Source organism: Carya illinoinensis, chromosome 13 (assembly GCF_018687715.1).
Source record: "Carya illinoinensis cultivar Pawnee chromosome 13, C.illinoinensisPawnee_v1, whole genome shotgun sequence".
In the NCBI taxonomy this organism is placed as follows: Eukaryota; Viridiplantae; Streptophyta; class Magnoliopsida; order Fagales; family Juglandaceae; genus Carya; species Carya illinoinensis.
In genome coordinates this window covers 1,011,751-1,036,145 of record NC_056764.1, presented here as the reverse complement: position 1 = coordinate 1,036,145, position 24,395 = coordinate 1,011,751, and the positions used below count along the sequence as shown (strand labels likewise).

General features: G+C 38.1%; 4 protein-coding genes across 10 annotated transcripts; 3 read left to right on the top strand and 1 right to left on the bottom strand.

The window, feature by feature from the left end:
- Window positions 1-490: 490 nt before the first annotated feature.
- Window positions 491-7,658, bottom strand: LOC122292826 (crossover junction endonuclease MUS81). 7 transcript variants are annotated; one of them, XM_043101356.1, is made up of 16 exons: window positions 7,299-7,658; window positions 6,571-6,659; window positions 6,396-6,474; window positions 6,229-6,315; window positions 6,003-6,128; window positions 5,455-5,655; window positions 5,391-5,424; window positions 4,597-4,729; window positions 4,280-4,461; window positions 3,737-3,885; window positions 3,520-3,598; window positions 3,164-3,322; window positions 2,785-2,864; window positions 1,425-1,662; window positions 966-1,052; window positions 491-857 (listed from the first exon to the last, which is right to left on the bottom strand). In XM_043101356.1, exons 1-16 carry the CDS (start codon window positions 7,493-7,495, stop codon window positions 753-755), a joined length of 2,025 nt encoding a protein of 674 aa, XP_042957290.1. In that variant the 5' UTR covers window positions 7,496-7,658; the 3' UTR covers window positions 491-752. The 7 variants fall into 7 exon arrangements, with proteins under 7 accessions (XP_042957290.1, XP_042957288.1, XP_042957289.1 ...); XM_043101354.1 differs by having other exon boundaries at window positions 5,391-5,655; XM_043101355.1 differs by having other exon boundaries at window positions 3,520-3,577; window positions 5,391-5,655; window positions 7,299-7,657.
- Window positions 7,659-8,304: 646 nt separating this feature from the next.
- Window positions 8,305-9,024, top strand: LOC122291516. Its single transcript, XM_043099263.1, has 2 exons — window positions 8,305-8,695; window positions 8,841-9,024. The coding sequence occupies exons 1-2, from the start codon at window positions 8,365-8,367 to the stop codon at window positions 8,858-8,860; spliced, it is 351 nt and encodes a 116-aa protein (XP_042955197.1). The 5' UTR covers window positions 8,305-8,364; the 3' UTR covers window positions 8,861-9,024.
- Window positions 9,025-9,899: 875 nt separating this feature from the next.
- On the top strand, window positions 9,900-10,619 carry LOC122291518. The gene is made up of 2 exons (XM_043099264.1): window positions 9,900-10,279; window positions 10,429-10,619. The coding sequence occupies exons 1-2, from the start codon at window positions 9,958-9,960 to the stop codon at window positions 10,449-10,451; spliced, it is 345 nt and encodes a 114-aa protein (XP_042955198.1). The 5' UTR covers window positions 9,900-9,957; the 3' UTR covers window positions 10,452-10,619.
- A 2,562-nt stretch (window positions 10,620-13,181) lies between these two features.
- On the top strand, window positions 13,182-14,778 carry LOC122292122 (protein JINGUBANG-like). The gene has a single exon (XM_043100346.1). The coding sequence runs from the start codon at window positions 13,182-13,184 to the stop codon at window positions 14,646-14,648; it is 1,467 nt and encodes a 488-aa protein (XP_042956280.1). The 3' UTR covers window positions 14,649-14,778.
- The last annotated feature ends 9,617 nt before the right edge of the window (window positions 14,779-24,395 follow it).

Below are 24,395 nucleotides of genomic sequence, written 5' to 3'. Positions count from 1 at the left end.
CCTATAGAATGTTTTGGGGCATAAAGTTGAAGAAATGCTCTTTTCCTACTTGAAAGCTATGGCAACAAAACTCTGCTTTGAAACCAGATAAATCTTTTTGAGAAGTACAAAGTTACAAAAAGATCTTATAAAAGTACAACTCAAACTGATGTGATTAGATATAATATGTTAAATTTACTTTACAGTATACAGAACTTCACAATCTCTGTATCACAACGAGCTACATTTATTTGTTCATGAGTTTTACTTCTGTAAATTCATTTTATAAACCGAACATTTCTCAATCATTTTATGTTGATGTCTCAAACTTCCTTTCTGAATTTTTTTTATTTACCTTCTCTTTATCTAAAGACAAATATGCGAGCCTCGTTGGTTTTAGAATCTTGCCCTTCATCTTGATGGTTAGAGGTTTCTATTTTTTTCAAATGATGGTTAAAGGTTAATTATGCCATCAAGCTGTAATAAGAGTGATATTGATTATACAACAAACTTAGAGAATAAGATTGATTGGCCTATCTTTTCTGAGCATTTCAATAGAAAATGTGAAATAACGTCTAAGTCCTAACATTTAAACAGAACACTGCTCAACATAAGAAACTCTTCAGCAAACCCTACACAGTACACAATCTATCTCTTATTTACATTGCATATTGCAAAATCTCTTCGAAGTTTGAAGCAGATTGCTTTTGCTTCATGAAATACACAATCTTCAGGATCCATGAAGCCTTGTTAGTTCAAGGGGATTAAAACACTCAGTTGCCCCAGACTAAGTAGAATATATTCTTACTAGCAACTAAACTGATCACATCTTTACTCTGTCTGCTAAGCATCTCCTCTTGTGCACTTTGGTCGCCCTCCTAGTCAAAACAGAGTGTTGATGCCAGAATGAGTAGAAGTAAGTAAAATTAAAAAGCACCCATTCAACTTGCTCGTATAAATTTTGAACCAAGGAAAATGGAACTAACAAGAAGAGAGTAGGCACGGGCAAGAGATAGAAGTGTTGGGTACAAATCCAAAACAGCAATGGCGACATCCTCTGTAACTTGTGGGACCTGCATTTACAAGTTAAGGAATATTTATGGAATTAATCACCTGATTGTGACAGAAAACTTGAATAGTACTATGAACAGTACTAAAATGTGTATTGTCCGTGATTTGCTTTGTGTTTCCTCCTGTCCACCTATCATTTTTCTTGTTTAAATTCAAGTTGTATTTGGGATTTGTGCTTAAGGACTTGTAGATGAACAAACCTGGGATGAAACAGGCGTGAATCAAATTTACCATTTTTCTATGGTTCTCGTATTGCTAAAGTTTCAGAACAAATTTTTGGTTCCAATAAATTAAGGACAAGAACTCCAGAAATAGAAAGACCAAAATTAAGGAGAATTTCACACCTCTAGGCACAAGTTCACATTTTATTATACCTGCATGAGTTGAATTGCAAACACATCGCTGACTGTAACTTTATCCAGGTCTTGGCACCTTTTGACAAACTCATCATAAGGAGGGCATACTCCTGCGCCCTTAGTGCAGTCCTCAGGCAACACTGAGTTATAGTAGTGAGATATTGCTTGGGTAAGATAACCATACTTCTTTAGAGTATCAGCCAAACCAGTTGTTCGCTGCACATCAAATCCCTCCAGAATCTCTGTAGTAAAACAACTGCAAGGCACAGTATTAAAAACTTGAAGACAGATCAGAAACTAATTCTTCACATCAATGACACCCAAAAAACCAAAAACAATCGAGGGCGGAGAGAAAAAGGGAGAGAGAAGAGGGGGGGGGGGGGGGGGGGGGGGGGGGGGGTGGTGTGTGTGCCCAGTAATCATGCCTAAAAAATCCTTGCCAATTTATGTAGAAGAGATTCCAAAAATCAACAGAACCAATAATGCTAATTGCTCAAAATGAGAAGCAAAAACATACATATTGATGCTTGCGAAATGAGATGAGATGAGAATTTTGTGAGTAGCAAGATAGTTTGAGTTAAGTATTTATTGGGTTTTGGAAAATGAGAGAAAAAGTTGAATAGAAAATATTATAAAATTAAAATATTGTTAGAATATAATTTTTTTAATATTATTTTTGTTTTGAGATTTGAAAAAGTTTCATTGTTTTTTATATTTTGTTTGAAAGTTTGAGAAAGTTGTAATGATTAGTTTGAAAAAGTTATAATGATTAGTTTGAAAATGTTTGTATTTGAATGATGTGTGGAAAAGAAATGAGATGTGATGTAATGAGCTGAGACTGGATGAGAAGGAAATTATTTCCAAACATCCCAGGGCTTGTTTGGAAAAAGTTTTCAACTCAAAATTCTCATCTTATCTTATCTCATCTCTTTTCCAAACATCAGGTAAGGGAAACCCCCCCCCCCCCCCCCCCCGGGGCCAAAAAAAAAAAATTTACATGAGTACCCTCCCCCACCACAAGTTTAGTATGGCAAGTAAACACCCCCACCCTCGTCTTATGTGCTTCCAAATTATCTCACTACTATTCATAAACTATCTTACTACTATTTACAAAATTCTCATCTCATCTCACTTTCCAAGCTTATCTACTCAATTGCCATTACAGATTATGTGGTAATTAAAAACTTGCAACACAGACTGCAATTAAACTGCACGTTCAGTTTTGAAATTCTGAAAACAACAGTGGATTAAGAAAACAAATTGCTTAAATACAACCCCAGTATAATTAATAGGCCAACCATGTATTCACAAACACACTCATGCATATTATTGTTAAAAAAAATCTGGATCCTATAAATACTTTCAGAAAATCACTTACGCTGTTTTGATGCTTTCGGCAGCTTCGGAAGAATTTGGGTCCCCCTCCACAAGATATATCAGCTTCTTAAGTCCACACCTCTTACAAATGCAATTTAACAGCCAAAAAAGTCAGGATGATATAAATTAAAGATAACCATAAGCAGAAGATGAGACAGAGTAGCAAATTCCTAATACTAAAATTACTAGGAAAGAACTTCAAATGCTCTAGTCTTAAGCATGCCCAACAGACCACAAGAGCAAAAGTTTTCGACTCTCAAAGGCTCAAAGCATCCATCCATCCATCCATGTATGTGTGTGTAGCAAATTTTATCACCAGAAATAACAGCTGCTGGGAAGCTTCAAGAAAGAAATACAAGGCATTGAGTTATTTGAAATACCAAAAGCCTCAGTTTTTGGTCCCTATATCGATTATCCCTGATGGAACAGCGTAAATCATCAACATTCTTCCTTTCAACAATAAAATCAAGTACGTATTCACTGTCAACATATTTATGGCGAGCTATCCAGATTCCATCTCCAACTGGTAACCGTCTAACCTGCAGAAGAGTCAACATTTATGACAAATTTCAAGAGAGTTTTCTATGTATATATGATGTATGTGAGTATAGGAAAAACTTTCAATAGTGGTTTCCATAATCCAAATCTAACAATGATATAGAAAACAATAACCGTACCCATCCATATTCAAAGAAGCATTATGAACTAATAGGTAGTAAGATTCAAGAGAACTAACCTCTATTTTGATTCTGAATTGACTACATATATTCTCGATAATTCTCCTCGACCGCGAGCTAAAACCCAATATATAGTTACTTCATCAAAATCATTGCAAACATCACCTATCTTATATCTTAAAAGATAAATATAAATCAAACTTAATGCCTAAAGAACAAATAATAATCCATTTCAAGAAGCACGGCAAAATTCCCCAAAGCATGAAGTTCACTGACCCCTGAGTGGCAAACTGCTCTCGATCATCCAATATCAAGGTCACTTCATATGCATCCTCAAATCTCTCACCAAAGCTCAGAGGTGGCATGCTTAAAACATTCATATTTCCTTTTAAACCATCCATCCTTGACTTTTGCACAGGACGATCCTAAGAGATTCAAAAGGATTTTGAGCATTAAATTATTAAAATCTCACGATCTTTAAGTAAATCAACCATGTACAAGAACAAAGGGAAAGGTAAATTTGAATCCGGGCTATCTGTTTCATATGAGCAAACTACTTTATGCACATGTGGCTTGCATACATAAATAGACTTAATCACCACATATCTAACCATTATCATCACAATCAGGCTTTAGCATCTTGCGAATCATAAATAGGCCTAATCTGAAGAGGGCCTCAACTACCCATTTTCTTTTTCTCAGGGTTCAGGAAGCCTGCCGCTTACTACATGCAAACCCAGATGCAATATTTGAGAAGCCATAATAACCGTCTGGGACTCAGAAGCAAGATGTTTGCAAAAGAAAGCATCGTTTACTTACACATGAAGATGATGAGCAAGCTCTCAAGGTAGAAGAGTTTGGTGCTGTGTTATTAGAATATAATTCTCTCAAGGTAGAAGAGTTTGGTGCTGTGTTATTAGAATATAATTCTGGCATATGCCCACCGTCATCTTGAGAATGATCTGTCAGTCTACTCTCACTTCCAACAACATGTCTGTGACCTGGCATATATGCAGGGAATCAAACACTCAGTATCATTTGTTAACATAGAAGCAACGTTTATTACCATTTGGGTTAGTGCAGGTATTTAATCTTATCAGAATCTTCTCCTACAGATTGGGACGCAGAACACAAACCATAAACTTGGTCCTCTCGAAGACGACACAAAACTGCTGGCCAGAGTGATGAGATCTCCTTCGTCTGAGAACTCTTGGAAACTTCAGTGAAAGCACTAAGAACTTGATCCTTAGAGTATCCCATGCGCATAAACTACAGTAAAGGGTATTTTTACAATAAAAAAGAAATTAAAAAAAAAAACAAAACAAAATGAAACAAATAAATAAAACAAAATAGCACAAGTCAACATATTATGTGCTGCTACCACAAAAAGGAAAAACGTGATCTTCCATATTGTTACATAAATATATTGTTCACTGTTTTCTTTAAAAAAAGAAAAAAAGAAAAAGCTAAACGAAGGAAAAGATGAATGTGATCAAGGACAAGATGAAAGTAACAAACTGAAGCAAGTAATTGTCTTTGCAAATATGCATAGGCAGCAAGTGGATTATATTCCAAATAGCAGAAAGAGATCATATAAAACGTTTTCTCAATTAAAAAGAATATGAAAGGCATGAGTTGATATATACTTCAATAAAAATCATTCCAGTATCTATATGCCCAGCAGCCACCAAATAATTGTGCATATGGGTGCAGTTGGTGGTTGCTTTTTCATTCTTAATCAACAAAATTCTTAATCAGAGGTTCCAGGATAAGTTTAAGAATATAATGAGAGAGAGAGAGAGAGAGAGAGAGAGAGAGAGAGAGAGAGAGAGAGAGAGAGAGAGAGAAGAACATAATAAGAACTGAAATGGTTGATAGCTTCCTAGTCTAGATTGTTCAACCTCAGAGTTCAAGTAATTTGAACATGTACCCTCTCAAGTGATTCAAATGGCACATCAATTGATTTCTTCTGCTGACTTTTTTTTATCGGTAATTTCTTCTGCTGACTTAAACCCCTAGATGCGGGCATCACATCTATATCCACGTCAAGTTGAACCAAATCCAGATTTGGCATACCATGTGCCCCCTTATCAGAAAAGCCTTCTGTATTAGCCAAGCTATCAGCTGGATCAGCCAAACCAGATCTCATGAGACAGTCATGTGCTACTTCCTGACCTTCTTGGGTTAGCATGTACCTGCAATATAACAGGGGTTATTGGTACCTGCATAAAACAGCAGCCACCAACCGCAATCATATGCACAATTATCTATACTTCAAGAGCTTGTAGAATTCTAACAAAATAACCGGGAAATTGATTACACAGAAGTTTCTTGTATAAAAAATATTATTTTACCAAAACTGTATTAAACTATAAATCCTAACTTGCCTGACGTCATTGACAGTTGCTACCAACTGATAAAGCATCTCATAACACATATCCTAACAATTACTATAAAAAATTAATAATAGAGGTAACAGCTTTTATACCCATTATCAAAAAGATGTAATTATCAATAGGAAATGTGCAAAATGTAGCCTTACTTTGCAGGGCAACTCGATTTAACAACTAATCCCTTGGTTATCAATGTCTTCATGCAGTTCCACCCACTATACCAATCCTTTGGAGAACTTCCAAATTGCCCCGGTTTTCCTTTTCCCTTTTCTGGCCTAAGAACAAGAACAGTCTAAAAAATCTCAATTGTACTGTTGGAACCACTAAAATTACTGAGAAAAACAAATCAGAAACCAATATAATGAGTTAACGCACGCAATTGGCACCCGAGAAAGTCCACTTGCTTCAGCTGCATCAATTAGCTCCTGTTTACGCATAAATTCATTCCCATTTGCAATCCCCCTAGCAGCAAAATATATATTAAAACTCTTGGTTCAGTGAAAGATTTGCCTAAAGAAAGCAAAATATTATACAGCAGTTACCTGTACAGGGCTATCAACAAGGCATATGCAACGGAATTCTTTTGTGGTACATAACGTTTGGTTCCTTTCCTTCTCTTACCTAAATGTCAATAATAATGAACACTGGATTTACCAATGAAATTTTCCATGGCGATCGATGAACAAATTGCAAATTCCCAGGCATTGGCAAAATTACCTTCTTTAGATAAGTCTTCTGGTTCAGAAGCACCTGAACCAGTCTCAAAAAACCCTTGCATAAGTCTTAGGATCCATTTGCCCACACCCCTATAACACAATTTGAGCCGTTACGAAGTATATATAAAATAGCATATAAATTAAAAGGAAACTAGCAGAAGAAACCAAAACAAGCTCTTGAAGCATCATTTTATTCTTTAGTTTCACAAATTTCTGGAAAAAAACAATCAAAATGTTAGTAGACAGGTGCTTTTATTGGCCTCTATTAAGCGGAAGCATTTCTCTCCATCTTTTACGCCAAAAATCCCAAGCTTTTTTCCATTTCCGACACTCTCAGCAGCCAAAGTAAAAGAAGATTCCGTATTAGGATTACCACACATTGACTAAAGAAAGAAACTTTCTACAGTAAACTTCAGGCCTTTGGCTTGTTTTGTTTTGTTTTAATATTAAATTTGTTAAAAAGAAACTACAAAATTCCTACGTACACCCAATAACAGGACTTTCCCTCGCTAGATAATGAGAATTCGTAACCAAACAGCGCCTTATCGAAAAAATTACCCACTTCTCTATTTACCCAAAAAAAGAAAAAAATAACTCGATAAAATAATCCCAAATTTTTTTTTTCCAGCAAATGACATGCGATCAGCATTCTTTTCCCAGTAAATTGAGCTTCTTCTTTTTTTCTTTTTTTCTTTTTTTTTTTTTTTGGAGACTAAAATGGTACTTCACTTGATCTGAGAGAGGTCTTTGAGGGACTTGATTGGGGTTTTGGAGTTGCACATATTGGAGTAAGCCTTTGAAAGAGTCATGTCAACGTTCTCGGAGATCCCTTTGGGCTTCTCCGCAAGCTCCTGCCTCTTGCTCCACATGTACGCCACAAGGCCCTCGTTCTCAGTGCACACCGCCACGCGCCTCTGCATGTCCATTCCAAGCACTAATTTCTAGGGTTTCCAGTAAAGGTTTTAGGGCTTTTTCAGAGATTGAAGAAGCAGAGCAGGAAGAAGAACGAAGTTACAAAATGGCGCTCAGGCGTTCTGGGTTCGGGAGTTTTTGAATGGCGACATCGTTTTGTTTGGCCAGCCTCCACGCATTGTCGTTTGGAGATTGTAAATAAAACGACACGAGAAAAGGTTATCAAGGGAAAATTAGTTCCAAAATTCCTTTTAAGATTGCACCATGTGTTGAACAAAAAAAAGATTGCATCATGCCATTAATTTTTCATTTGTTTTTAAGATAAAATTTTAATTGAGGATGTAAATTAGAAAATATAGAAAATTTAAGGCACTAATTTTAAATTTTGAGAGTCTCGAATGCAAAATAAATAAATAAAAAGAAAAATTATAAATGTCCTTCCTATGAATTCAACTACATACAGTTATTTATTTATTTTGAATATTCTTATATCATTCAAAAGAAGAAGAGGGAATTTATATATATATATATATATATATATATATACCCGTTAACAACGTCTTTCAGATGATTGGCACAAGCTGGTTTTCAACGTTCTGTCACACTGGCCTTATGCCGTGGAATATCTTCCACTAACCGATCAAACTTACTTTTTTGCTTGTATTTTAGCACGAATAAACATGTTGGGTTCACATGCAACCCATTTACACCAACACCCTAATGCATGTTTCTGCAATAAATGAACACAATTCCAGGCCTAAATGCAAAGTGTCACCTTAACACCTCCCTCAAAACCCCTATATAAACCACTCACCAACCCCCACAGATTCACATCCAATTAAGAGAGAAAGAGATAGAACTAAGTGAAAGAACAGAAAGAGAGATGACAGTTTTCAATACCAATATCTTGCTTTTGGCTGTCTTTGCCATCCTTGGGATTCTGATGTCCAATGACAACAGCAACATGGTTGCTGGCCAAGCAGCTTGCCAAGGTGATCTGCAGGGTTTGATAACTCAATGTGCTATGTTCGTTCAAAAGAACTTGCCAAAGTCGAACCCCTCCCCAGGCTGCTGCAGTGTTATCCAGACTGTGGACATTCCATGCGCGTGCAAGCATATCACCAAGGAGGTTGAGCAAGTGGTTGACATGGAGAAAGTAGTCTTTGTAGCAAAGTACTGTGGCAGGGCACTCCCCGCAGGGACCCAGTGTGGAAGTAAGAAAAATTCTTACTCCTTAGATCATTTGGATCATAATCATTAAGATCTTTAATTAAGAACCTTTTCTTTATAAACTATGTTTTCCTTTTCCTCCATTAAATTCGGCAGTTGGAAATGAATTCATGTTACATTTTGTTGCAGGTTACACAGTTCCCCCATGAAGCTGGATGATCAAGATGTAGTGTCTGCAAATGTATAACTTACGTGTTGTTATGCATGCAGAAATAGAATAAATTTGGATAGCCTATAGGCTATAAGAGCTTCATTGTTGTTGTATCACTAAGAACAACTATCCTTACCATAATGAAAAACTACTTGAAGTAAATAAGCATGCATCCAATTCTATGGAATTTAAATTTTGCTATCTAAGGGGTCTGTGCATGGAGTTGTATCGAAATTCTTAGGCCTTGAAGAGGACTCGAACTTTCATGCTCTTTTGAAGCTCATCTTCTTCGTCATAAATGATCCGCACAGTCACGTTTGCCAACATGAGCTAATGGTAGTAGCTAATCCATGTATGTGCAAACTCATTTAGCCCATATATGGTAGCTATCAACATGAGTTAATGATAACAAATTAATATCCATACCCATAAATTAATGACCCGTAATCATGATTAGCCCACTGGAAATTTAGTGATCTTAATTCCGTGCTATACAACAGTACTCATTTTGAAGTTAATGAATGGAACCATAATAGATACATATATATTGAGAAGACTGTAAATATAATGAGTTGATCAGTGGTTTATTGAACAGCCAAAATAACATTTTGTTCTTAAAAAGCAGAGCGAAAAAAAAAAAACAGAGATTCTTATTTAGTTAATGCTACGAACTCCAATTACACATCCTTCTTATACATTTGCCTCTTACATATATATACAAGAATGGGATTTTTATGTTGAGCTACCCGTTACAATGTCTTTTTAGATCATTGGCACAGGGTTTTTAACGTTCTGTACTCACACCATGTGCCATGGCTCGATCGGCCTGATCTTCCTGTAACCTATCAAATTTACTTTTTGCTTGTCTTTTAGCAGGAAGATCTAAAAAGGTTGTGGTTCACATGCAGCTCATTTACACCAACACTTTAACGCATGTTTTTGCAACGAAGGAACCCAATTTCAGGCCCAAATCCAAAGTATTACCTTAACACCTCTCCCAAAACCCCTATATAAACCACTCAACACCCCCAACAAATTCACATCCAGAGAGAGAGAGAGAGAGTGAGAGCGCTAAGTGAAAGAACAGAAAGAGAGATGACAGGTTTGAACACCAATAGCTTGCTTTTGGCTATCTTTGCCATCCTTGGGATTCTGATGTCCAATAACAACAGCAACATGGTTGCTGGTTGCATAGAGGATCTGCAGGCATTAAAAATTTACTGTGGTATTTTCCTTGAAAAGAATATGGCAAGGTCGAACCCGTCTCCAGCGTGCTGCAGTGTTTTCTTGACTTTGGACGTTCCATGCACGTGCGAGCATATCACCAAGGAAATCGAGCAGGTGATTGACATGGGGAAATTTGTCTATGCAGCGAAGTACTGTGGCATGCCACTCCTCCCGGGGATCCAGTGTGGAAGTAAGAAAAATTATTACTCCCTAGCTAGTTCATTAATTTGGATCATAATTATTAATATTATTTTCTTTATAAATTATATGTTTTCCTTTTCTTCCATTAAATTTGGCGCGCAGTTGGGAATGAATTCATGTCACATTTTGACGTTGCAGGTTTCTCAGTTCCCCCTGCATGAAGCTGGATGATCAAGATCATGTAGTGTCTGCAAATGTATAACTACTTATGTGTTGTTATGCAAGCAGAAGTAGATCAATAAATTTGGATAGCCTATGCTTCAAGGTCGTTGTAATTGTTGTATCACTGAGGACAACTATCCTTACTAATAAAAATTACTTAAAGTAAATAAACATCCATCCAATTCTATGGAATTTGAGTTTTGCTATCAAAGGAGCCTTTGGAGTGGATCGAATTCGTAGGCCTTGAAGAACCCCATGCAGTGATCTGTTGCTATTCGTTTAGCCCTGTCTAGATGTAGTTATGATCAGCACAAGCTGCTAATGACAACAAATTAATAATAATTAAGATCCCTAATGATACGCAAAGGATCATGATTAATCCACTGAAGATTTCGTGATCTTAATGAAGTTAATGAATGTAACGTACGTCCATATTAAGTATCATGTATCTGGTGGCCGGTGAGAAGATTGTGAACGATCCAAAGCATTAATTAATGGATTTGGTTCCTCGATCCAAAGCATTCAAAGTCTCATTAATGATTGATGATCCGTTACATATTTCACTACCAAAATGATCGTTTAATAGAACCTTCTTTTAAGTTGCAACGCCTGAAAAAGATCATAGCAGGTCTTCAGGCTTCAAGTACAAGTTTGTTGAAAGCCAGGCTTGACGACGTTGTTCTTCAATTCATTAATTCCATTTCAATTTCCATGCTGCCTTGAAAAACACTGCGAGAAAAGCCATCAAACCCAGCAACTGCAGAAATATGATAGGAGATGAGACAATTTAGCCCATGCAACTAGCTTTGCTTCCAAACCCAACTACAAAGTTTGATATACATCCAATGAAAAAGAAAATCATTGCATATATCCCGTACTTAGAGAGGATTGAACTCAAAAAACTACATATGCAACGAACTCTTCTAAGCTTATATATGTACGTGTCTGCAGGAAAAGAAGATGAAACTAACAGACATTATATGTAAACAGTAAATACGTACGTACATAAACGCCAGAGAGACTCAGTTCTCTTGGTTTCAATGTCACATTAATTAAGCTTAAAAGTAACACCGAGTTATGAATAAGTTTCACTGTTAAGTTTGCTATGATCATTATGAAGAATATTGCTGACATTTATTTGAATGTTATCTTTACAAATAGCACAAACCGAACCTAAATCCAATTTTATTTGGCAGTAGAATCTGCAAAACTCAACCGCCCCTCTCATTACTTTTTCCTTTTTCTTCCACCGGCATGCTCCTTGCACCTATATTGGCTTGCATTGCACCTTAAGGTATTCAAAATCTGTACAGCATGTCTGGTCGACCCTTTCCATGACAAACAAAAAAAGATTCAATAATAATTTAAAAAAAGAAGAAGAAGAACCTCTCTCTCTTTTGCTGTTTTTAAATATTACAGTACCCTTAATTTCGTAGTAACTTCGAGCTCCAATTTTTCTTGGGGAACACAATTCTTCCATGTGAAAAGTGAAGGGGGGCCATCATGAAAGGAAAGAGTTGAGCACGAAGGAGCTAATATTCTAGAGCTTGGAGGCTATTGTTAAAGACAAACATATCATAATATTATACTCTTAGCCGACCACTTTCACTCTTTGAATGTTGGAGCAAAAGAACAACCTTAATGTGTTATATATATATATATAGTATACTAATATTCTTACATATATAGTACTGCTGCCAATAATCAAAGCTGGTGTTCTATGCATTGTACCTAAAGCCTTTAGATTAGATTATAATATATATTAACATGTCTCAAATCATGCATCTCTCTCTCTCTCTCTACATATATATAAATAATCTGGGAAAGTAGAAATTCGTTCGGCCTAGGGTTATCCTCTGTGACTCAGTGGGAGGAAACAATAATTAGGTAAAAAAATACATCGTGATTCGAGTGTTAATCATGATGAGATTCACGTGAGCTAATGAAAATTAACATGCTACCAAATCCTATTTAATTAACTAAAAGCACTTTAATTCCCTTCCCTTTCTTTCTTTTTTTTATCCGGCCGACCCCTCATGACACATGTTTTTAGCCAATAGCTTGGTGTTACAACCAGCACAAGCGAAACTTCGTACGTATGTATTAAAGAATATTCAATCTAATTCAAAATTTGCTTAAATATTGCTAAATGCCTGTGGACTAATTCGCATCACCGACAACCTTCAAAATGGAGGTCTAATTTGGCACCGGCCTTCATGTTCTATTATATCATTTATGATCATCTTATTTCAATTCTCTTGAAATTTTATAAATACTATCTCTTACGCTTCAAAAAAATATATATGTTTACAATGATAACTTATGCAAATAATTGAGTGGTTGTTCGAATTAGATTTGTATGCTAGATGTTATTTTTACAAGATATTTTATAAAAATATCCTTTATTTTTAAATATAATTATGTAATATATTGTAAAAAGTTATCTGTATTTGTCATTTTTAACCAATAAATTTATTTATTTTTAAATTAGAAAAAAGGAGTGGATCCCAATTTATATTTTGTATGGATAGACGTATCGGACAGGAGCCAAAGTCCTAGAGAGACATCCTAGGCATCCTCCTGATTTGGCCTGCTATAATTGGCCAACGGAAAGCTATGATAGAAAAATATCACCAACACTCTTAAAAAAAGAAAAAAAATACCACCAACAGCTCAATCCTCCATTGAAGGAAAAAGGCGTGGTGGACCCTCTGGTAAACCCACCTTACATGAATTTCTTATTCGTCAAAGTAGCCGTTGTAACCCCCTCACTCCCTCCCCTATTTAAATATACAGTACCAAATACTTTTCCAACAGAAATCCGTCACCCCCCTCTAAATTTTCCTCTTACATCTCCGCTCCCCCTTCATCTTTCTTTGTGGTCTCTCTCTCTTTCTCACGTACCCTTTTCCAGAATATACTCGGAGAGAGAGGAAAAACAGATTCATCCAATGGTTGATCTTGCAGTTTCAGAAACCAAACCTTCAACCCCGTTACTGTCTGCGGCAAGCGGCACCAGCAGTACGTGCAGTGCCAGCAGTGAGGCCGATGATAGCTCGGCAACATCCCTCCGTTTTGAGCTCCACGATGTCAAGTATCAGTTATCTTGTATAACTCTTTCTGGGTCATACTCTTATCGATCTTTGGCGATTCTTTCAGGCCATATTGGCTCAGTTTCTTGCTTGGCCCTATGCGGCGAGTTCATATTGAGTGCTTCACAAGGCAAGGATATCATAGTCTGGCAGCAGCCGGATTTGAAGATATTCACAAAGTTTGGACAAGGAGATGGCTCGGTGAAAGCGCTAGTAACGGTTGGAAACCAGGTCTTTACAGCGCACCAAGATAGTAGGATTAGAGTTTGGAAGGTGTCGAGGAGGTCAGAGAATATATTCAGGCTTGTTGACACCCTCCCAACGACTAAGGATTATTTGGGGAAGTTCATGAAGCAAAGTAATTATGTCCAAACTCGGCGACACCATAAAAAGTTGTGGATTGAACACGCCGATAGTATCTCTTGCTTAACGGTCCATAATGGGTTGATTTACTCGGGGTCGTGGGATAAGACACTCAAGGTGTGGAGGCTATCAGATTTGAAGTGCTTGGAATCGATTAAAGCCCATGACGATGCAATTAATGGGTTGATGGCAAGTAATGGAATTGTGTATTCGGCTTCCGCGGATGGGAAGATTAAAGCTTGGGGAAAGGAGGGGAAGGGCTCACATTCTCTGAAAGGGATTTTGGAAGGTCACAAGGACGTTTCACTTAATTCGGTTATCGTTTCTGAGGATGGAAGGTGGGTTTATGGAGGGGGATCAGACGGGTATGTGATGGCGTGGGAGGGGAGTGGGAATTTGTTGAGTTGGAAGGTGGCACGTGAGACAAAAGCACATCAAATGGCTGTTCTGTGTATGAGCCTGATGGGGGAAATTTTGTGCAGTGGCTCTGCTGATAAGAGTATTGGTATATGGAAAAGAGAGGCTTATGGTGAGCTCATTAAAGTTGGGGTCATAAGCGGCCATGAAGGTCCAATCAAGTGTTTGCAGGCATCAACCAGGAATGTTGGTGGTGGGTTCTTGCTCTATAGTGGAAGCCTTGATAAAAGCATAAGAGTTTGGTGGGTTCCCAAGAACTCTGCCAACAGAGATGATACCTCACCAACAGAAAATACAGTGGAGAATTCTATCTGCTTGTGTTAGGAATTCATTCAAGGGTTCAGTAACGAAGCATTGGTTCCCTTTTTTAGTGTCTGCAGTGCTTCCAATTTAATTTCCTTTTTTTTTTTGTTTTTTAAGATGTCTTGACAGTTGCCTTTTGGGTTGAAGATTTTATTGTGCAGTTAGAGGATGAAATTTGATGGACATGGTGCAGTTGTCGCGGGGCGGGGCGGGGGGGGCCCGGGGGGGGGTGGTGGTTTGATATTTGTCTTTCTGTTTTTGTTTCTCCTTTTTTGGTCTCTTCCAATCTTTACATTTATCAGTATCAAATGTAATTAAGAATTGAGGGAATAAATAATGAAAATAAATTATATTCTCTGTTGGTTGCATATGATTATGTTGCCTTTCCTTGTATAGTGAAGAATCTTGTCTCATTGGAAACCTGTGCTTGCTTAGGACAACTTAAGCTAAACCAGAGGAGCATTAGGAAAATAACCCTAGAACATGGCATTGCTACCCATGAACAGACAGTGCTATCCCCACCACGAATTTTAGAAAGGAATACTTGATGTCCTTAAGAAAACCAAGAGAACAAAATCTGAGACGGTTTGTTTAGTTCATGAGCCAAGGAATATTTTCCTCCATCATAGGGTTGTTTCTGCTCTAGATCTTTTTCATCCATTTATTTACTCTTCTTTGTTTTGCCTCTCAGATCTGTGCAGACCAGTGTCCTCCATAGAGAACTAGCAACAAGTTTAAAGTCTTAATTTCATTTACATGAAGTAATTAAGTGTTCAATTTCTGCTCCATATATTCAATCAGGATATAATAAAAATAAAAGAGAACATTATTTTGAATTTTACAACAGGAATTGATGGGTTACCTAAGGAGAACGTACGAAACCTCCCCTCCAATGAGACTCTTCAGCTCAGCTGACTTTTAACTTTTCCAAAGTATCGTAAACTTCTCTCTTTTTCTTTTTTTGGGTAATCTTCAGTCCCCGGGAACTTTCAAATTATGCAAAAAAAAAAAAAAAATCAAACTTTAACATCATTGACCAACCCTTTTGTTGAATTGTCGGTTTATTAAAAGGAAGCAAATCCCTGGAAGGATCGATCTGATCCAGCCAAAAAGAAAATACTAAAAAAAGAAGGAAAGAACGTTCCTTAACCTCTTGTTAAAGCAAGCAGTTCAGCCTTGCTGAACCCGCAAGCGGTGCACCAACAGTATTCTGGGTTCAACAACTGGGTAAGATTTATGACACAGCATTGATGATCTTACCCTATAGCGGTCGCAACGTCAAAATTAAAACATGATACATCCGCTGTGTTGGACCACAAAATGACCATAAAGGAGGAAGAACATTGAAACAGTCATGATTCGTATAAAAGCAAGCTGGCAAGCTAATATCTAAAGCAGAAGAAGTGCAGACGTAGATACTTGCCCCTTGAAAACCATTTTTTCTAGTTGTTTATAACTTGGTCTGTGGAGCCCTTATATTCTTTATTCTCCATTGTAGGTACGTATATTCTCCTCGCTAACATCCTTTTGGGGCCTGACTTGCTTATAAGTTGTAACCCCACAAATTGCATACATGAGATGGGCCTCCGAAGAGGAGTTAGTTATCGACGATTTGACTATACTCAAGGATTACTTCCCTATACTCCGTTGTATAGAGTTCATTCGCCTGGTCGTGCCAGACCTTATTTGCACCAATGGCGGTGACCGACTCATCATCAAACCATAGCCATGCACTGACCATTGGGATAGCGAGCATCGGCTGTATAATCTCAGGAGTCTGGATACACTAGCAAAACATGGATTAAAATCTTGTGACTAGATGATAATATCGTGGTTTTGTTTGCATGATATCTTCGAAAGATGATATTGTTCTGGATGTGACATTTAAAATTTTAAAGTTATCTGGAATCTGGATGCACATGCAAAACATGCAGGTTTAAAAATTGTAACCTTCAAACCCCCTTATCCCCATCAACATATCCAAACAGTAAGTGCCACGCACAAATCAAAGGTAAATTCGACACAGAGCTGCAAGCTGCAGAATACGACCAGATACCCACTTGCCCAACTTGTATAAATGCTAGAACACTCACGTATAATTAAGCGCTTTGTATCAACACCTACAAGAATGGTGCATTAAAATTCGGATGGGTCTAAGGACTTTATCGCTTTCTGGTTCAGGTTCAAACCTAAAAACCTATCCCAACCACTAGTGGCCTTCATAAATGCAGGTACTGTTACTGTAAGTTATCAATGGCTGAATTGCTACTGCTACTAGTATTAGTCTTCGGCTAAAGCAGTAGGCAGGAGCTTTCAAATTCCTTGGAGTTTCATTCCAAGTTTCCTCAATGATCAATTGTATACATTCTGCATTCAGATAAACGAAACTGGCCCTATAAGAGATATTGGTCCAGCTCTGCATCGGCTTCTTTGGCTTCAGCTCCTACTCCGAGTCTTCCCCTTTGAGAGGGATTCTCGTGCCAACAGTAGGAAGAAGAAGTGAAGAACTCAGCTCCTCGTCTTGGATCTGATTGGATCAATAGCTTTGTGCTGATCGCCATTGATTTTTCTATGATATACTAACTGTAATATGTATGTCAATACATTTCTTTTGTTGCCTTTAATTACTATAATGAGTTTTATTATGGGATTAAGTGAATATAGAACTTGTGGCTCGATGTAGTTCCCTAAAGCTTTAAAATAGACTTAACAGGCACGTGAGGAACCTATGCCGTGAATCTGAGAATATGGGATTAAGTGAATATAGAACTTGTGGCTCGATGTAGTTCCCTGAAGCTTTAAAATAGACTTAACAGGCACGTGAGGAGCCTATGCCGTCAATCTGAGAAGATGTGCTAAGCCTCTGGATTTACTACACGTGTTGCAAATTTGTTGTACCGTATCTATATTCATCTTATGTGTTGTAACCCTAACACACTGAACTCATTCTTGTATCGACTGAAAAAGAAAGAGGCAGAGAGAAGGGTAGAGGGCGATTTCTAGGGTTTTTTAGGGTTTGCTCTTGATAGGAAAAATTTGTGCGATTTCCGTGTGAGAACTGAGAGGGTTTTGTATCACTATAAACTAAGGCTTCTCTGTGACTCATTGATTTATCAATAAAGATCTCTGAGGCCATTTCTACCGTGGACGTAGACCATTGGGGTCGAACCACGTATCTCAATGTGTTCTTTCCTTGCTTTCTTATCTTTTTATTGTTCATACTTGTTTCTTGTAATTTCTGTTATATGTGTTCTTTTATCTTGTTGATCCGTGTGTAGTATTTATTTTGTAAAGTGCTGTATATTGGTATTCTGATTTGAGTTGGTATACTGTTGATTTTGTAATCATAGTTGATATTAATATGAGACTATTGTGAATCTTGAGCATTCTGTTTGTGAGTTAAGAAACAGAAAGGTTATTTTTGTTGTTTCAAGAAACAAAACATTTATATTTGTTCAAATAGAGGATTACTTTATTAATAAAAAATCTTGGTGTTTTTATAACTATAAAACAGAGAGGTTTTATAACACTAACAACAGAATAGTTAGGATTTGTTTCCTTAGGGGCAAGAGTGGTTGCATTGTAACAAAGTTTATCTTTTGTCACATTTGAAATAATTACATTAAACTCTATATATCTAATTCATAATAAAAGTAAAATTGTCCAATGGCAGATTACCAACAGCCAAGGTAAATGGATGAGAACCACAGCAGCAACTTAGTCAATAACAGCCATTCTTTTTCTAACTGTGCACTACTGATCCTAACATACTAACCACCAATAACCTTTATAAATGAACTATATAAAGATTTATCCACAATGACAGACCATATTATTCAGCAGGCAGAGGAGCTAGATAATACCAAGAACTTGCTTCATGAAAAAGAACAACATCATGCAAAAGGCAATAATTTCATCCTCCAAAAACAAACAATGGCAGAGGAGAATATGTCTGTAATAACGACATTTGGTGCATCACCTCATTAGATGGAGAAACAAGTAGTTCAAGACCCAACACCAATTCAAGAGGAAAGTGCACATGCTTATGCAGCTTCGTGCTTCCCTGCATTCCATAACCAAATCGCATTAGCTAAAATATCATTATCTTTGAAAGAGTCTATATCTTAACAGATTTGCTGGCACTCACAACATTCTCAAACCAGGTTTGGACGTAGAGAGCACATGCTTCCTCTTCTTCCTCACTTATGCAGTTATGGGTCTTGGAGATTCAAACCATGTTAACCGCCCAACATCAATTAACATTTCATACTAGAATGCACCAAGACCCAAACACTAACCAAAAAGACCAAAGAAAAACTAGGAAAAAGAAAGGCGCCTTCTTAGTTGCTGATATTTGGTACCCTTCGAGATTCTGGTGCAGAAAACAAATGAAGTGCATCCTCAATGGTATGAACAGCTGCAGGATATATATCAAGATGCAGCAAGAGAAATGGTTGAACAGTAGCAGAAGCTTTATTTCCTGCTAGCTCCATATAAGTAAAAAATGATAATGCATAAAAAAACGACACAAAATAGCAAAATATTTTAATCCAAACACCAAAGGAAAGCCAGCTCTCATAGATGCAAACTTTGCTGTCTGTGGTAAGCACTTCAGTAGATGTCATTAGTTCTCCACAATAATGTGGAAAGTAAAAAAAAAAAAAAAATTGATCATGATCTTTCCTCAAGATAGATAAGACACCAATAGTGTTGGGAGCTGTTCGGATACAGAGAGAATTCTAAATAAAGGAGAGACGAAATTTAACGTGGTTCGGCAATTGCCTACGTCCACAGCTGCTGTAATCTCACTATGAAATATTTTTTACAAAAAACCTCTCTTGTAAACTCTCTCTGCTCACCCACTCTCTCATGTATCTTCTCTGCACAGCGCTACACGCAGTACACACTCTCTGTTTTCTCTCTACACTTCTTTGCTGCACACTCACCTTAACTGAGCTCTCTCTTATTTATAGGAGAAAGCAGCCTACAATTTTTTTTCGGTGCAGTGATTTATGGAAGAATTGAGGCGTCACTTGCTGCAGACACTGTGCGTGTTTGCAAGTGGCGCCTAACATGTCAAGGAAGGAAACGGTGCATGATTCACTGTTCACCGTTTTGTCTCCACTCATAACAATCTCCCACTTAGAGACAAATGAGTCTACATATCTTCATAGCGACCATTACAGCAATTTCAAGTCATGCCTTTAAGTACGAAGGCCAACTGAAGCTATACACAGCTTCAGTTTGTCAGCAGTAACTACTTTTGTAAACATGTCTGCTGGGTTCTCTGCTCCTCGAATCTTCTCAATTATCAGTTGTCCACTATCAAGAAGAGATCGGATAAAATGGTATCGCAACTGTATGTGTTTTGTTCTGGAATGAAAGGCTGGATTCTTTGAAAGAAAAATAGCACTCTGACTATTACTGTGCAGAATAACTTTTTCATTCTTCTTTCCCAATTCCTCCAAGAATGACTGCAACCAAACCATTTCCTTCCCTACTTCAGTTATAGCAACGTATTCTGCTTCTGTAGTTGAGAGAGCAACAATCTTTTGTAACTTAGAAAACCACGATACAACTGTACCACCCAGCGTATACACAAATCCAGTAGTACTTTTTCTGCTGTCAACTTCACCTGCTAAGTCAGCATCTACATATCCCTGTAGTTTTAAACCTGCTTTTGTAAAGCATAGTGACGTATCTGAAGAGCCTTGTAGATATCTTAAAATCCACTTGACTGCTTCCCAATGCTGCTTTCCTGGATTACTCATGTACCTACTTACAGCTCCCATTGCTTGTGCAATATCTGGCCTTGTACAGACCATGACGTACATAAGACTACCAATAGCAGATGCATAGGGTATTCTGTTCATGCATTCTTGCTCTTCCTCCGTCTTTGGCGACTGATCTTTAGTTAGTTGAAAGTGACTAGCTAAGGTGTGCTCACTGGTTTCGCCTTGTCCATGTTAAACCTTCTGAGCACCTTATTTACATACTCCTCCTGGGAGAGCTTGAAAGTATCATTAGACCTGTCTCTAATAATTCTCATACCAAGGATTTGTTTTGCAGCACCCAAATCCTTCATCTCAAACCGTTTTGACAACTACTTCTTTAGTTTATTGATCTGCTCGATGCTTGACCCTGCAACGAGTATATCATCCACATACAACAGTAGGATAATATAAGAGTTGTCAAAGTTCTTCATATAGCAACAATGGTCAGCCTGCAGTCTTGTAAATCCATTACTGCACATGAAGTTGTCAAACTTCCGGTACCATTGTCGTGGAGCTTGTTTTAGGCCATACAAGTTCTTCTTTAGTTTACAAACTAGATTCTCTTTTCCCTTCACTGAGAATCCTTATGGCTGGTGCATATAGATGTCTTCCTCCAAATCACCATGAAGGAATGCAGTCTTCACATCTAATTGCTCAAGATGTAGATTCTCTGCAGCCACAATTGCCAACACTAACCTGATCGTGGTCAATTTTACAACTGGAGAGAAAATGCCTGTGTAGTCGACACATTCCTTTTGTTGAAACCCCTTCACGATCATTCTGGCTTTGTAGCGTTTGCTACCATTGTGTTCTTTCTTAATTCTGTACACCCATTTATTGTGCAAAGCCTTCTTGCCTTTTGGAAGCTTAGTTAGCTCTCATGTCTGATTTGACATCAGTGACTCCATCTCATCTTGCATGGCTTTTTCCCACTTGATAGAATCTTCAATTCGTAGAGCTTCATCATAACTTTCCGGTTCACCACTATCTGTTAGCAAGATGTAGTGTAGAGATGGTGAGAACCGTCGTGGTGGCCTGATTGTCCTTGAAGATATTCAAATAACAATGAGTGGTGTACGTTGTTCGATCTGTGTATCACTATTTTCTTGATCCTCGTTCTGATCAGTGTTGACTCGAGTAACATCAAAGTCAACAACTTCAGGTTTCTTTGGCTGCTCATCAGGTTCAGCTTGTGATTTAGCTTTGTACATAATCTGCTCATTAAATATCACAAAATCGATAGCCAAATTCTTCATCACCATAACCGATGAAAAAACATTTTCTAGATTTGGTTTCTAACTTGTTACGATCAGTAGAATCTATGTGAACATATGATAAACAGCCAAAAACTTTCAAATGGGAAAGATTTACCTTCTTTCCGCTCCAGACTTCCTCTGGTAGATCGAACTTTAAGGGAACTGAAGGTCCCCGGTTAATCAAATAGGCTGCAGTGTTAACTGCATCAGCCCAAAAACATTCAGGCAATCCTGAATTCAGCCTCATGCTTCTGGCACGTTCATTGAGAGTTCTGTTCATGCGTTCAGCTACGCCATTCTGCTGCGGTGTCCCAGGAATAGTCTTCTGAAATCTAATCCTATTTGCAGCACAGAATTCTTTGAACCCTTCGTCGATGTACTCTCAGCCATTGTCTGACTTCAGACATTTTAACTTCAAGCCTGTTTCATTTTCAACCATGACTCTCCACTTGTTGAAAGTATCAAATGTGTCAGATTTATTTTTTAAAAAATAAACCCATACTTTCCTGCTTGAGTCATCAATAAAGGAAACATAGTACCGCGATCCTCCAAGAGAAGCGACTGGGGATGGCCCCTACAAATCTGTGTGCACCAACTCCAACTTTGTAGACTTTGGAGTTCTACCATTTTTCAGGAAGCTAACCTTTTTCTTCTTCCCAACAATGCAACCTTCACACATATCGAAATCAGTTGATTCCAACTTTGGTAATTTCTCCTTGGATAATAGTACTTTCATTCCTTTCTCACTCATGTGACCAAGCCTTTGATGCCATAGGTTGGCATTTGCGTCAGCAATTGCAACAGTATCTCTAATGCTTGAAGTCATGTATAGAGTACCTGTTTTTGTGCCTCGGGCTACTACCATAGCTCCTTTTGTTATCTTCCACGTGCCACCGGTAAATAGTACCGAATGCCCATCAGCATCAAGTTGTCCTACAGAAATCAGGTTCCTCATGAGCTTGGGAATATGTCGCACCTTCTGTAGCAACCATGCACTTCCATTGGGCAGATTGATTGGTACATCTCCCATGCCTTTGATTTCCAACGCTTTACCATCTGCTAAGTACACATTCCCGAAATCACCAGTGACATAATTCTGCATGATTTCTCGATGTGCTGTAGTGTGGAATGAGGCTCCTGAATCTAACATCCAAGATTCAATTTGGTTGTCGACTGAAAGGAGTAAGGCATCTTGGAGATCTTCTGTTGTGGCATTAACAGACTCATGCTCATTCTTCTTCTTAGCTTCCTTGCAATTATTTTTGAAGTGGTCAATCTTGCCACAATTCCAGCACTGTACTTGTTTTCTGGACCTAGATTTACTTCTGCCTCTTCGGGACTTTGACCTGCCCCTATTTGAACTTCTACTAGCTCCTCTACCTCTCGTCTCGAGGTTTAAGGCAGAACTGGAAGTTGATGCTTCTCCTGTATCTCTTCTGCGAACTTCATCGCTAAGAATATGGTCCCGGATATCTTGATACTTCATCTTTGTTTTGCCATAAGAATTGCTAACAGTTGTTCTCATGGCCTCCCAGCTTTTTGGCAATTGAGCTAGAGCAATCAGTGCACGTACTTCATCATCAAATTCAATTCCCACTGAAGCTAATTGATTGATGATGGTGTTAAACTCATTCAGATGCTGAATAACTGGAGTTCCTTCTGCCATTCTCAAGTAGAATAGCTTGTACATCAAATGCACTTTGTTATTGGCTGATGGCTGCTCGTACATGTCTGATAGAGCTTTCATCAAATCCGCTGTGGTCTTTTCCTTTCCCACATTGTGTGCAACTGATCTTGACAGTGTTAGTCGAATGACTCCCAATACTTGTCTATCAAGGAAACTCCAATCTTCATTGCTCATGTCATGGCTTTCTTCCTAGGAGTGGAAGATGTAGTTTCTTCCCATAGAGATAATCCTCTATCTGCATTCTCCAGTAGGCAAAGTTTGTACCGTCAAATTTATCGATACCAACACATTTAACTTCTTTTCCAGCCATAACTTTACAAATGAGTTCAAATTTAAACAAACAAAGATCACCGTTGCGTCTGAAACACTCGAATTAGCTGGAAACGAGTCCGAAATGATCCAAATAGTTTGTCAGCACTATTTGATTGTCGCGATGGAACTCCAACAGGTGTGATCTAGCCCAAAATGATTTGCAACACGTGAATGGTTTAGATCGAATGTACTGATGGTGAATCTCAAAATTTCAACCGTACGGATGAGTCCGGAATGATCCAAATAGTTGGAAAGCACTATTTGATCGTTGAAATCGGACTCCAAATGGATTAGATCTAGTCCAGAAAAGATCTAAAAAAATGGACGATTCTGATCTGTCTGGCACGTGGGGTGCACGCGTTGTACAGTGCGAGTGGCGGCGAGTTGGCGCGTGTATTACATGCGCTACAGTACTATGTGCGCGCGGGGGAGAGTGAGGCGCGTGTATTACACACGCTGAACCTCTGTAGGGCGCGTGGGGGCGCTTGGGCGCGTGTCCTTCACGCGTCTTCAACCTCTGGAGCGCGTGGGGCGCGTGGGTTACAGCAGATGCACGTGCCGATCTTCTAGGGGCGCGTGTGGGCTCGTTCGACCTCCGTTTTTTATTCCGTTTATGGCAACGGATTCGTCTCAACGCGAGGAACACCTTGGAGTTGTCAAAAATTGATTTTGACCAACTTGAATTTTCGGACAACTCGAACCAGAGCTCTAATACCAGTTGTTGGGAGCTGTTCGGACA

Coding starts and splice junctions, on each gene's coding strand:
- LOC122292826 (XM_043101354.1), bottom strand. CDS start 7,495: ATGGACATGCAGAGGCGCGTGGCGGTGTGCACTGAGAACGAGGGCCTT. Junction 6,475..6,570: donor AGAAGACTTATCTAAAGAAG/GTAATTTTGCCA, acceptor ATTGACATTTAG/GTAAGAGAAGGAAAGGAACC. Junction 4,730..5,390: donor CATTTGAATCACTTGAGAGG/GTACATGTTCAA, acceptor CCTTTACTGTAG/TTTATGCGCATGGGATACTC.
- LOC122291516 (XM_043099263.1), top strand. CDS start 8,365: ATGACAGTTTTCAATACCAATATCTTGCTTTTGGCTGTCTTTGCCATC. Junction 8,696..8,840: donor CGCAGGGACCCAGTGTGGAA/GTAAGAAAAATT, acceptor ATTTTGTTGCAG/GTTACACAGTTCCCCCATGA.
- LOC122291518 (XM_043099264.1), top strand. CDS start 9,958: ATGACAGGTTTGAACACCAATAGCTTGCTTTTGGCTATCTTTGCCATC. Junction 10,280..10,428: donor CCCGGGGATCCAGTGTGGAA/GTAAGAAAAATT, acceptor TTGACGTTGCAG/GTTTCTCAGTTCCCCCTGCA.
- LOC122292122 (XM_043100346.1), top strand. CDS start 13,182: ATGAATTTCTTATTCGTCAAAGTAGCCGTTGTAACCCCCTCACTCCCT.